Raw genomic sequence first — 14,761 nt, 5'->3', positions numbered from 1 at the left:
CATTAATATTCTTATTTCCAATGTAAAATCCTTCTGTGTAATTTTTCTTATATTTTGTATGCAATAGGGTTTTTCTAAATCTTTGTCCTTTAATGATCTGACTCCAAGCACGACGTACCATTCAGTTGTTCTCTGTGTTGGAGCACTCTGGTAACCTTCCTACAATTATTCCTGTCAACTTTAATTTCTTCTTAAAAGAACAGGCGATGAGTAGTGAGAAATAATTGATATATGACAAGTGTTACAGTTCTGATTACAAATGGGATCTGGAAATATTCCTGCACCTCTGCTTTTTCTTGGTTCCTTCCCCAAAGAAAAGCATTGAAATAGCATCCAAGATATTACTGCCTCAATATTTTCAGCGTGGCCAAATCCTTTGGTATCTAGACAAAGATGTATTTGGCTATTGTTCAGATAAGCCTTAGAATTCTGGAATACTTCAGTGAAGAGAATTTCTAAAACTTCCAAGGTTTAACTGGCATTAACACTGAGTGTGCATGAGAATTTTTGCATGGAAAACCAGACCCCAAAGAAATGGCACTAACAGTTCTGTCACCGGCCTCGATATTTGAGCATGCAGAGCAGAGACAGGCAGCTGTGCCCAGTTCTCTGCTCTAGGACGGAAATGGTGGGAGATTTCACAGAATCACAGAATCCTAGGGATTGGAAGGGACCTTGAGAGATCATCGGGTCCAACCCCTCTGCCAAAGCAGGTTCCCTAGGACAGGTTGCACAGATAGGCATCCAGACAAGTCTTGAATATCTTCAGAGAAGGAGACTCCACCACCTCCCTGGGCAGCCTGTCCCAGGGCTCTGTCACCCTCACTGTGGAAAAGTTCTTCCACATGTTGGTGTGGAACTTCCTGTGCTCCAACTTGCAGCCATTGCCCCTTGTTCTGTCTCCACAGACCATTGAAAAGGGGCTGGCCATTTCCCCCTGCATCCCATACTTAAGATATTTATAAACATTAATAAGCTCTCCCCTTAGTCTTCTTTATGTGAGAGGAGCAAGCTTTACCTTTCTAGCCATCCTGTTCTCAGAGGTTTTGCTCTCTTTTTTGGACAGCTTCTGTGTAATTGTGTAAGAGAGGATTGCTTTTTTTTTTGGTAAAGTTTTCAGGCCATATTGCGGAATGTAATAGAAAATCTTACTCCTGTCATACTTTTTGTAGATTGCTTCACAACCATATAAAAATGCTTAAGCTGGCTGTTAGATTGGCTCACCTTTTAAAGTCAAGTCTTTAGGAATACACTGAATTTCTTTAGGGCTTTTTGGGGCAGGGGTGAGGGGATGGGGTTGGTACTTGGCTATTTGGCTTGTTGTAACCAGGGAAGAATGTCTGACCTTGAATAGCACTTTCTAGTCCTTACCCTTCCATTCTGGTTTGAAGCCTCAAGAAATACTTAGCAGATTTACTGAGGCATTTGACTGAGGATTTGCGATGGCTGACCAGTTCTGGACTAAGAAACCAAGAGTTTAGATTACTCATGCCTTTGTAAAAGGCGGTCAAATTGTGTATCTAACACACAGGGGCCATAAATATACAGTGAAACCTACAAATGTTGGAAATCTTTGCAGGGAAATTCTGACCTAATAACTAAGATTCAAGTTGTTGGGGTTTTTTTCAATTTCAGGATAGTCTTTTTCTGAGTCACATTGGTTTAGTTCATCACTCTGTATTGAAACTTTCCCTGACAAGATCCTGTGGAGATGGTGATAGAGGGTAATCGTATTCAAATTCTGTCTGTAAAATATTTGATTTAATTTACCTCTAAATTGCAATTGACGTGTCTAACAGTAGGTGTCATTTCTCAAAAAAAAAAAAGTTCATTAGCTGAAAATGTATCTGTGGAATCTAGAGTAGTTACAAATTGAGATCGAATTGGTTTAAAAACAGCAACCTGAATTTTACAACATAATATTTTGTTTCAGATTTACTGAAACTGTATTCAGAAATAATTTTAAATGTGTATTTTATTTTGTGCTTTCAGAAATAACTTGATATGTGTATTTAAGAGAGGGTTTATTTGAAACTTATCTGGTAGAAAGGGAGAAATCTCACATAAACTGAAAACTAATTGAATGCTTTGCATCCACCCAAGGTTTATTATTGTTTACATTCTTCTAGAGAGAACTGTTCCAGAAATGGTGGCCTTTCTATATCTCATCAGCCCAAAGTGATTATGGTTTGCCTTTAGAATCACAGTATTTTGAAACCTTGGACTCTACACTTCATTTGCAAGGTTCTGTAAAATTTAGAGCATTTAAATATTGGTGTTTTCTTTCTTGCAAGAGAATATCACCATTACAGTATTGGTGCACAAATCACAATAGTGATTTCACCATTGTATGCAACCCTGTTGCCATTTAATTTGGTCTGATGTCTATACTCTTATCTAATAACTGCCACCAATAATTCTTCTATTGATTGCTTTCTTGCTTCTGTAATCTAGATTACATTTTTTCCTCATAACCAAGAGTTTAACCTCTGTTTCCTCCCCTTCTCTCTCCTCCTCCCTTTCCCCCATTCTCCTTTGGTTTTTTTTTAAGATCAATCGGTGCAACGTCTGAAGAATTAAACATGGTTCTAATTCTTTCTTTAAAAAATAAGATGACCTAGTAGTTTGGGAATGTTGCTTTTGTTAACAGTTTCTCTTTTTATCTGCTACTCATTACAATTTTGTCTAATGCAAACAGTAATTTAGAGAAAAAAAACATACAATAAGTAATTTGAGAGACTAGCCATTTTTTTTTGTAAAATCAGTACCAGCAAAAGGCTGAAGCAATTGATCCTGGTGCCAGTTGTTCCTTCTTTACCAGCAGCAGACATTTAGAAATGATTAGTAGATCTGTGCCAGGCAAGTTTATAACTCAGATGTAGATTTCTTTTTATGCTTCCAAGGAGACAAGTACTACTTAGTTGTGCTCCATAATCTTCAGTGTCTAGGGCTGATATATTTTCTACCTAGTCAAACATTCTTTTTCTTTTCTGTCAGAGACAATTTCCAGGCCTGTCCAGATACACAGTAGTATCCTCATATGCCAACCACGCACAGAGGCGTTTACTACCAATTTAGTGTGTGTGTAAGTTAGCCATCAGTCAGTATTTCACATACTTAATTTCAGCAAAAGCTCTGTTTAGCAAAGGGAGGAACTGAACACGAGAAGCCTGCACAGAGGAGAAAAAGTAGGAGGGCAAAAGGTAACTGGCATAATAATTGAAAAGATGCAGAGCAATGGCTTAAAAATTCTTAAGGACACAGGACAACATCATTGTGGGCAATCTTTTTAAAAAGTAACTAAATGTCACAAATACCACAGAAAAGTTTAAATGGTTGGATTTTGATTTTATAAAGCACAGAGAAATATTTTGAAATAATCAAATATATGAAATTACTGTCCCTGAAATCAGGATATTAAAAGGTACTGGTTCTGCTCATAGTAAGGGCCATGGTTTGATTACAGTAGAATCAGGACTGTATCTGCTCTCTCAGATTAGTTTTCTTAGTTTTCATTTTGGCTTTGGATTTCCTTCTGCCATGAAAAATGTCAAGCCATTTGCCCCAGAGATTTTCTTGCCAAATTCTGCTGCAGTGTTTTCTTATGCAGACCAAAAAGAAGTTGTAGACAGGGGAAAAGGACATATCTTTTTCTGATAATATGTGGTGGGCTGTCATTTTCTGTAGTGCTGAGAGCCATCCCTGGAAGTCTTCTCACTGTAACACACACATCTAGTGTGCAGATGTGACTGTAATCCACAGCTGATTTAACACTGGATCAGAGTGATGGCAAAACGGGTGTATCAGATCCCCAAAAGCAGATGGTTTGTGGAACTGAAGATGGCAAGGTTAAACATATGACTTGGCTGTGGAAACAGAATAATTAGGTTGTATTTTATATATATCCCCATAGGGGGATATTATTTTCTTTTTATTTTTGTAAACTTCAGCACTCTTCATTTAATTCATCAGATAAATTGAAGTGGGAACACAGTGACTCAACCCCAAGAACAGAAGCTGTGTAGATCAGACTTCCAGTCCAGTTCTGTAGGACAAAAAGGGTTTCTTGTTATTCATTTGGGTATCTGAACATGTCATTGTGTTTATCAGCACAACCTTTGACTTTCTGAGGTTCATGAATCACTTCCCAAATTTGACCTCAATATTATATATTTTTCTCTCCACAATCATTTTCCTCTCAGAACTTGCAGCTGCAAGGGAATCCTGCATTTCACTGGGAAATGTTGCGTTTCTTTCATATGCATTGATATATTTAAGAGGTGTCACATTTTCATTTTAGATTTCTTCTTCTCTAGAAAGGAAAGGTGCTTTTTTATTCAGAATTAAATTCAGAAATCTTTCGAATAATGTGGAATATTTCTGACAGAACTGTTTAATCAAAGGAAGGAACTCGGCCAAGCTAACTTTACTGCTGACTGTGCTTATTTTATTAAATCAGTATTTTAAATGAATCTCATTTGGGTGGTTGATTCCTTTCCCCTTCTCTCTCTTCATTCTTCAAAGTCTTTCAGTCAGAGTATCTGTTGTCAGGGCACAAGAGACCCTTTGCTGTGATGCCTGGCAGATAGTACCGGTGGTAACAAAACAAGTGCAGGAATTTCAGTGTTGACATCTCAATTGATTCTGCTGTCCTAGCCAAGAGCACACCCATTCCCTTGGGACGGTAGTCCTCTAGCATGTAAGGATGAGGAGATGAGTCAGAGGACATGGGGAAGAGAGAGACTTATCTTCTAGTCTAACTCCAATTTTTCTAGTGGGACTGTGGCCTCATGCGCAATAAGACATAAGGGTGACAGCCTTGCCTTGCATGGGTGCTCCAGTACTAGACATAGGCTGGCCAGAGTAGGTTCTAGGAGATACATGGAAGATTCAACTCTGAGGAAGAGGCATGAGGGCATCTCTGTAGTAGGTCAGTTGATACTGTGTGATTTTTGCACACAATGAGGGAAAGATGAATACACAGAGAGTAGGAGATGGGTTGGTGAAGCTGTTTCTGGAAGCTGCTTCCCAGCAGCAAAGAAGATATCATGTAACTTAAAATGTGTAGATACTTCTGCTTGCTGGAAGAAGGATACTGGGCTGATAAAGGTTGTTCTTCTGACAGTTCAGAGAAATTTGGAAGAGAATAATGAACCCACCTTATTTCACATGATATGGAAAATGTGATCATTTTTTTAATAATCACTCCACAACTTAATCATTTCTTTGAGAGATTTACAAATCTAATTTACATAAGCAATGCAAATGTGATGGTCTAAGAGTCTTTTTAATGAGGCAAATGTGCTCACTTATGTTCAAATCATAACAAAGAGAGGGGAAAAAAAACAGAAACAGAACACCTTGTCTTTACCCATGGAAAATTTTTCACAGTAAAGTATTGAACAAAGGCCTTCAAACTTCCTGGGGGAACCTTTGCCTTCCAGAGGCTTTCTGATATTTCCTGAACTTTGTCGAAGGAAAGAGCTTAAATTTAAAGAAAGGTACAGACCGAATCCCTTGTTATTAGAACCTCTTTGTTCATCAATGTCAATAATTAGAAAACTGCAGCAACAAAACAGCAGAAATCTTTGTTCCTTTGTCCTAAGTTCAGACACTTTGGTAAAAATAAGCAGTAAGTAAACATGTACAGTTTAAATAATGTTTAAAAAACCAAGCTTTTTAAACAAACTGGCTTTATTTCTGTGTAATTTTTGACATTCTGATTATAATACGTAGTCATTGGGAATTGTCTTTATTATTATGTGTGGGGCTGATAGCAGATACTCCTTTTATTAATTACTTTAAGGGATTACATATGGAAGTGTTGAGGTGCAGAATTTTCATTCAGTAGTTGAATATGCATCCGTTGTCTGTCTGAGAGACATAAACATGCTGTGGTTCAGTCGTTCCTTCATAGAAGATTTATCTGACAAATATTTTCCTGAAGCAGCATTCCATCATCAGTGCCACTCGCTCAGGTGGCATTTCATCAGGAAGTGTCACTACCAGGGGAAGGAATAAGATCATGTCCTTCCACTGAAACACAAGTAAAATGGTGGATGAAAAGACCTGGAAGAAAATACTCGTCAGCACAACTAAGGACTGCCATAGAGACATAAGCCAGTGCCTCAGTATAGTTAATACCATATTAAGCACAGTGACAGCTATATTCAGTTCCTTGCTGTTGACAGAATAAGCTGGACTTCTATCGTGTGGAAGTCTGAGGCCAACCCTAATAATCTGTATTTGGTATTTTTGGAATTCCTGTTTGTGTGCTGTGGAGAAAAGTGCAGACAATTTTCCAGTAAGTTGTTATTGCTCATCAGTTTTTATTCCTGATGAATGAGGATGCTTCGGACCATAAATCTTTCACTGGTCCAGGCTAACTGTTGCCTCTCCTGGGCTTCCAGCCAGCGTAGTTTTGTAGGGAGGAATTACACAACTTGATGAGAAAGAAGTAAATAATCCTCTGTTAGCAGCTATTTGAAATAGCAGCTGTTAAGGGCTATTCAGCAATGGGGGGATATTAGCAATATTACTGGGCAAACTGTAGGTGGTGTACCATATGCACGCATTGCCACACGCTGTGTTGCATTTGTCTGACGTGAAACTTCCATCTACTGGTAAATACGATAGTGATATTTATAGTGGTCACTGCTGAGGTACTGGAACAGATTCTGGTAATCTGTCCCCATGCTGTTAGATATGGAGCATCGATAAGGAGATCAGCCTTTCATATTTTGTACTCAACAGGGCCACAACCTTGTCCCTTATATCTAGTACCAGTAGTAACGTGATGCTAATACCTAGTGAATGGAGTACGTGCAGTTTATCTGCATGCATCCATGAGCAGGTCTGAGGCGTAATGGGGTTGGAGGGCAAGCTGAGGGTCTGTGCATGACCACATGCTCAGACATCTATGTGAGAGGTAACCTGACACGATGTAGATGTGTGTTTGCAGATTGACAGAATTGTAAGGGTTGGAAGGGACCTCAAGAGGTCATTGGGTCCAACCCCCCTGCCAAAGCAGGTTCCCTAGGACAGATCGCACAGGGAGGAGTCCAGACAGGTCTTGAGTATCTCCAGAGAAGGAGACTCCACCACCTCCCTGGGCAGCCTGTCCCAGGGCTCTGTCACCCTCACTGTGAAAAAGTTCTTCTGCATGTTGGTGCGGAACTTCCTGTGCTGCAACTTGCAGCCATTGCCCCTTGTCCTGTCCCCACAGACCACTGAAAAGGGGCTGGCCATTTTCCCCTGTGTCCCACACTTCAGATATTTGTAAACATTGATCAGATCCCTTCTCAGTCTTCTTTTCTCAAGGTTGAGCAGCCCCAGTTCATCAGATCTCACATGCATGCTATGCATTGTTAAGGCTCCTGTGAAAGAGCTCCTGCAATTTATCACTTCTGCACCCTCTTTGTTATTTATGTCAAAGAAACTACAAGAAGAGCAACTGTTTGTTTTCTCCTTTCCTCCAAGCCCTCTCTCCCTCACTGCAGTTTGTCCCCAGGTCACACTAATGTGTGCTCTGGGATACAGTGAGCTCTGATCCAGGCAGCTCTAAGGACCGTTAGATCTAGAAACTCCCTTATTTAGAAAGCTTGGATCTCTTCTTTCCCAAGGGGTTATCAGGTGGCTTTTTCTTAGTCTTGAGTAGATGTGTGATGAGATGTTAGAATGTCAACACCTTGATTTATAGACAATATGTTATTTTTAAGTTTTCCAGAAGTTGTTAGAACTATTTTTTCTGTCCCTCTAGGTCTTGTACATGCTATTTAAATTGTCTTTACCAGCACATAAATATAAAAGGAGAGCAATAATAAATTATACAGGTGTTAAAAAGAGAAAGGAAAATAAAAGAATATTTCTTTTTCTCTAAAATATACAGCACACAAGAAATGTATGATACTAACGTTTGGGATGAACTATAAACCTTTCCATTAGTAATTAACACAGCCTTACCAAACAGTATAATATGATGAGGATGTATAAGACCCAAGAGTTTAGCAGATCATTCCTTATGATTTTCCAAACTAATTTCATGTCAAAATTAGTGATGATTCATTTCACCCTAAATTTGATTGACAGTTTAAGCTTGCAGAAATAGCCGGTTTTATTTTTCTTTGTATGAAATGAATGCATTTTAAAAAAACAGCTGTGTGCTCTTGGTCTTAGTCTCCTGATTTGTCCTCTACTCAGGAGATAGTACCTATTTTGTTAAAACAATGGCATTTTCAATAAGCAAAGCATTTGCTCTAGCATCTGCTTAAAAGACTAATGAGAAAAATATTCAAATTGAATAATGACATGAACTTTCTTTTGGCTACATAAGGTAGTGTGAAGCCTACCCTTTCAGACCAGAAACTATTTTTGGCCTCTGGAAACTTGGACCATCTCCTCTTAGAGCAGTGTGCAGCTGCTGGGCTAACCTGGCTTTTCCAGGACTGCTGCCTGCTCTCTGCCTGCTCCTCACTAGAGCATTTACCCTGGCTGCTCACCTGCCTGTGTGGGAGCCAGCCAAGCCCGAACGCTTTCCTGACCCATCTGAGCAGCCATCTGGAAGGGAGCAGATGCCCTTATTCAGAAGTACCTTGGTGGATAGGTCCAGGGGCATTAAACCTCCCACCAGGAGCGTGGACCCTGTTGCACAGTTAGTAAAGCACCTGTCCTTGAAGCAAATGCTTCTGTCTCAGGCAGCGAGCATGAAGTCTGTATGACTACAGAGAGAAACAACACTGTGCTGGGGTGGGAGGTTGCCATGGCCATTTCTCAGCTGTTCCCAGAGGGAGAGGAGCACCACGAGTAATGGGGGCCCTTCTCCCTTCTCCTAGCTCTGCACGGAGGAAAGTGTTTTCCTGCCTCCTGGTAGTGTCTTACATTGGAAAGTGTTTCCAGCACAGTTTGTGGGAGGAGAGATTATCAGACCCATGCCTTAAAGTGGATGCTGGGGAAAAAGGGGGATCCTTCCTGTATGACACCAACTGCTGTCTTGGAACATAAGGCGGAGTGGGAAATTCAGTCTCCAGCACTGCTCTCTCCCTGCTTTTCCACAGTACCCATGGACATGTCCGCTAACGGTGGCAGCGGTGATGGTTGTTAGCTGGACACTGTTTTGATGCTGCCAAACCTTTTTGCGCAGGTCACCATCTGCTTGGCAGTGAACGGCAGGGAGTTGAAAGGCTCTGTGTAGCCCATTAACAAATTCTTTTTCTGTCCAGACCTCTAAAGTATTTTAAAAGCCTTGTTTAAAAACTCAAGTGCTTTATTTCTCTTTTTTTTTTTTTGGTTGGTGTTTTCTGCTTCACAGCCCACTTTTTGTTTCTCATCTCATGGTAATGAATTAACTGTAAATAGGATTGACAGCCTGGAGAAATGGTAGATGGCTGAGGTCAGGCACAGTATGGCCTTTGTAGGAAAGAAGAGACTCCTTCCTGAGAAGCTCTCGTAAGGTTGGCTTTACAATATTTACCAACTACCTGTCTCACAGGCAACAGCCAGATTTGGCCCTGTCATGTTATAGTGAGAGATTGGATGTAAACGCGTTGATCTCAGTGGAGTTATTAACTGATGGTGGTGTAACAAATACACCATTTGCCCTAAATATCATGGAGAGATGACAACCAACATACTGAAAAGTTCTGTTTCTCAGGGATCTCTTAGACAGGGGAGATAGCCAATCTGTCCGTGCTGCTTTGGACCATCTGAGCTTCCCTGGAGAATTTAGATTTCCATCTAAGTTACATTCAGTTTTTATTCATATTGGCTTAGAATATGTTTAACATCTTTTTTTCTTTTTTTTTTCTGCAGTAATAGTAAAAATCTGTTTTTCTTCCCTAACTATGTGCAGGCTGGCATGGCTTTGACTTACGATCCAACAGCTGCTATACAGAATGGGTAAGGAATGCATGTTTTCTTATGCCTTTTTAAAAATTATTTTGAATGCCATCTTCTGTTTTTTCTTTCTGTTGTGAAACCTATTCAGAAGCAAATTCACTCAGTCATATTTTGTCTGAAGCATGTAATTCTATATTGTCAAGTTCTTCTTTTAGTTTCCCTTTTGTTTTTATGCCCTCTTGTTTGTAATATCCATTTGAATGGGAAGTTGTTTTTCCTAATAGTTTCCATCTCCATTTGGCAAATGCTAGTGGATGTTTTTTTAATCTCTCTCTGTCATGAAATGGAAACCAGTAAAGTTTCCCTTTACTGACTTTGCTTTTGTTAAAATAATCATTGAAGATTCCAGCGTATTTTGGATAATAGAGCTGTTACTTCATCTGGGGTTCTCTACATGCTGGCTGGCTTCCATGGCATTGTCTGAATAGAAATGCCAAGCAGGGAGAAAGCCTTAAATTAGTGTGTAAGCAGATGGGATTTAGGGGTAAAATTCTGAGCAGCTCTTCTTCATTCTTCATCGAGTTTGCCAACACAAAGAATTGTATTTTTTTTTCAAATTTAGCTGCAAGTTACATCATTGCATTATTTACCTGCATGATTACATTCATGAGTTAGAAAAACATCCTTGAAATCTAGCTGCCCTTTCAGATAGGTTAACAACAATTTGAAGAGAAGCGGGAGGTTCGGCCCTGAACTTTTTGACAGTCACCCTTTGATCACAGAGTTGTTTGATATGATTATCAAATTCTGTGCATTCTCCCATCTCTGAAGGGGAGAATGTATTCATATAGATGAGAATGGGTTTATTTGTTAAATATTTGTTAGGTCACTGGTAGTTGAAGCATTTAGAAAATAGCTAACATTCCCAGGAGATGGGGGAAAAAGTATAATACTATATTTTGCTTAATTGTCCTTTACGAGCAGTAGCTTCACAGCACTTGTGATATTCCCATGTTGTGGAGGAGGTGGCCAAAGTAGAACGACTCAGAAATAAAAGGGGGTTTGCACAGTTGTGATTACAGAGTCCTCTGGTTCTCTTTCCCTGTTCTGACCTCTCAAACAAATCTTTCTCCTCTGTTGTCATACTTTTCAGTTGGTAACACATTATGGGCTATAAATAAAACCATCACTAGTTCATAATCCACCGGTGCTTCATCTGGACAGCTGGCTTTTATTTCAAAGGAATTCCTGCATGTCAGTTGTGTGAATGTTTCAGAAACTGTAATTTGAATGATCCTTGGAGATTAATATCGTTTTACTGAGAGAATAATTTTTTTTTGAAACCATGGAAGTTATCTCAGCATCGGTCGTTATTGGTGTCGGAGGGTACCCATGCTGCTCAGGTGTTTTAAGGCTGCTCAGATGGTTTGGTCACTCAGTTGTTTGAACACACTGTCAGTGATCGTTGGGAAAAGTAGTAGTACCCATTGGAAAATTACAGCTGTGGTTTTTTTTAATGCTCTTTTGTTTGTAAAGCACAAAATCAGCTACAGCACTGGATAGCTCTCTAAGAGTGACAATTAATTACTGCTTTGACATATCGCTTCTTTCTAGAGTGTCAAAATATTTTCAATTTCATTCAGGACAAACCCATCTCGTTCAAAATGTTCTTATGGTGAGATGTTGATTGCATGAAGTATCATGAGGGGATGCTCTTACTGCGTGGAAAAATCTATTTGTCCACCAAAAGTTACATGACTGTTGTTCCATCTTTTAGGCTCATCTTTAAGATCCTATCACCTGATAGGATCTTGTCACCTTTGGTTACACGATATCTTTTTAGCTCCCCAGGCATTCACTTAATAGTCTCTGCATATCTTGCAGTTATAAATTTTTACTATTTTTCATAAGCCTCTTTATTTGCAAGTACAATAAAAATCTAGCTCATGGGTTTTATTGTAGCTAAGTCTGGGAGCACCTCGATGCTTCACTTGTAAAATGTGCAAATGGGATTTCTTGCTCACTGACACAAGGCGCAGGTATCGCAGCAGATCTGTGGCCATGGTGAAAGAGATCTAAAGGCTCTTAAACACTATGAAGTAAAACAGGTTAACATAATTGTCAGTGAAAAAGCATTAGGCAAACACATTGCTCTTCCTCACAGTGAGGGCTGTCTGGAAGTGAGCACAAAGCTGCTGCGTGCATTCCCTGTGTGTTGATGATGTGCCCATATCCATCCTGTGGATAAAATGCTGCCTAATACTTTGGCAGTAAGCTGGACCAAGTCATTATGGTTTGTGTGGAGCGATGTTACCCAAAGGTCTGTACAACAAAAACCACTTCCTTCTAGCAGGCCTGTTCAGTGCAGTCAGGTTAAGCAGACATTGACCCTGCACACAGCTCAGGACTTGTTATGTGCTGTGATAAACACGAGTTGCTCAGTCCTTTGGGAGCCCACCAGCACGGAGCTTAGTGAACTGAAACTGGAGATGGCAAATGTAAAGATACCCAAGTGAAGGTGAAGATTCAGGTGAGGTATGAATTACCAATAAAACTTTCACAGAAAGATCGACTGCACATGCTATTAAAGTCCTCTTTAGGGTTGATAGGTGCATTATGATGCATGTAAGTTGCTAAGTCCACGCAGGATGATGTGGAGGATGGAAGCCTACTAGAGACATCTCTGCAGGTTTCAGGAGTGGGTATTAAAAATTTGTGATTCCTTAAGAGTCATGTATTATATTAGGTTTTGGGTTGGGGCATAACCTAACCTCAGGGAAGAATCTGGACTGTTGTGTGTTGTCCATATTGAAAGGTGAGAAGCAGAGTTCTCATTGCTCATGGGGTAGTACTATCACTTTTATTACAGCGTAACTGCATATTTGCCTTGAAAATCTACAGCAGGAATAAAACAGAAGAGAATGAGAGAGAGGCTTTCACTAAAAATAGCTAAGATTTTTTTCCCCACAAAGGAATAGATAATTTTCTTCTGAGTCTATTACGTTGTAAAGCTTGATTCGCCATTTCATTATATTGTTTTTATGCCCATGTAACTCTGTTTAAGGATCCAGTGGAGTTACATCAGCGTAAAACTGGTATAATGGAGCGGAGAATCTGGCCCATAGTGTACCATAGCATTGCAGCATGAGTTACTGAAGATGTGGTAACCACATACTTCAGCAGATAAGCTCTTTTCCCCTGCCAATCTCTCTGTGCCTTTTCTGGTTTGTAATCAGCCTTTTCTGAATTGCGCTTACAAAGGTACTCAGGTTTTTTTTGGGGGGAGGAGTAGTGTGCTATTAATTTTTCAATTTGTGATATTAATATTGTTTTAGTGGTTTAATGCACTCATGCAAAGAACAAAACAGTGCTCTTGTACTCGCGCTGTAAGGACGCTCATTTAAAATGTTCCTGAGGCTTGAGTCCTCCTGGCCATTTGACTAAGATTGCCATGTACTGTATCAGTTTAATATCTGATATCTGGGGGACTATACTGCACATTTGCTGGCCAATGGGCTCAATATTCAGATAGGTCTTTTTCATCTCAAACATCTGACTCTGTGGCTTATTGCAACAGAAAATTGCTGCCTTGATAACGCTTGGTAATACTCTTACATTATGTGAGCCCCAGGATACTATTTATGAATCTAACTTTTTCAGTACTGCCTGCAGGCACGAGGCATGAGCAAATGGTGTTTATTGCAGTGCAAATAGGGTCTTGCTCTTGTGCAGATTCTGTGTGGAAGCTTGCACATTCCCCCATAGGATGGGAACCATATGGATTTTTTTTTCCTGTTTTTTTGGCAGGGAAATAGCGACCAGACGCTACAGATAATGCAGTCCCCAAATGCAGAGGGAGGGTTGATGTAGGAGAGGAGTATGTGCTTTGTCTGTTAAGCAACAAAACCTCTTCCTCTAGCATTGCTTGTGTGTGCCTGATGATGTACTGGGAATGTGGTCCTTTTTAACATCCCTTAAAAACATTTTCTTTTGAGCCCTGTATAAAGCCTTCTTCATGAACATCCAGGAACATTTTTTGCCTCCAAGTGATGCCCTGTGCTTATAGCATCCGGGCAGATGAAGAGGTCTATTTTTAATACAAGGGCAATGTCCATTTTGCCTCATCCCCGCCACCTGCCTTTGTACGCTTTTGCTTCTAGCATTACCATTGCATCTGAGGAGCAAGGGCACTGGCTTGCATCTGCAAGTGCATCCTTATATTGGCCTGTGTCACAAAATGCATTTGGAAAAAGAGGTTGAACCTCTTGGAGAGCTCTCAGGTCAACTTCAACAAAGCCTATGGCTCTCAAGCTACACTGTAAGACAACTTATGTTTTAATGTCAGGTCTAATTGAACAATATATAGTCAATATTAGTCAATGCTAGTATAATTCATATCTCTTTCCACTCCTCTTTCTGATGTTCATATTCTGATGACTCAGAACCCTACGTTCCCTTGGACTTGCCTATAACATGCATCTTACATCTCATGTCACCTCTCCCTTGGACCTAAAGAAAGAAAAAAAGACAGCTGCAGGTCTTGTTGGGATGCTGTTGGGTTTACATCAGAATGGACCATGCTTGTGTTTTATCTCCTGTCTTTTTTCAGGTCCCCAGCAAGTCACTTCTGTCAGTTATGTATTAGGACATTAGCTTATTTGTATGTAGAGGGATTCTGGGGAGATGCCTCTTTCTTCCCTGGATGAGAGTATGTTGAGCCCTTCTTGTGAGTGTAACCTGCCAAGGCAGTGCATGGCTCCAGCACCGTGGCGAGCTGAGCATCCCGTGTCTGAGAGGACTCCACTTGAATGTATCCCCAGTGGGGACACGCCTGTCCTCACCATACTGCTGTACTTTATACATAGGAGTGAGGCCTTCAGAATGTACATATTCAGTTCTTGTTCTGTTGATTTTCCTCAGACAGTAT

General features: G+C 40.1%; 1 protein-coding gene across 3 annotated transcripts in view; it reads left to right on the top strand.

The window, feature by feature from the left end:
* Positions 1–14,761, top strand: part of RBMS3 (RNA binding motif single stranded interacting protein 3) — a gene marked incomplete at both ends in the record, with an annotated part of 441,410 nt that overhangs the window by 360,925 nt on the left and 65,724 nt on the right. For all 3 annotated transcript variants that reach the window (XM_084280360.1, XM_084280359.1, XM_084280358.1), the window contains one exon: positions 9,848–9,894. In XM_084280360.1, coding sequence (XP_084136486.1) covers positions 9,848–9,894 — 47 coding nt within the window. The remainder of the gene's footprint in view (positions 1–9,847; positions 9,895–14,761) is intronic.

This window comes from Gallinula chloropus (assembly GCF_964237585.1).
Source record: "Gallinula chloropus genome assembly, chromosome: 2".
In the NCBI taxonomy this organism is placed as follows: Eukaryota; Metazoa; Chordata; class Aves; order Gruiformes; family Rallidae; genus Gallinula; species Gallinula chloropus.
The sequence above is the reverse complement of the archived record's forward strand: the minus strand, read 5'-3'. Positions and strand labels throughout refer to the sequence as shown.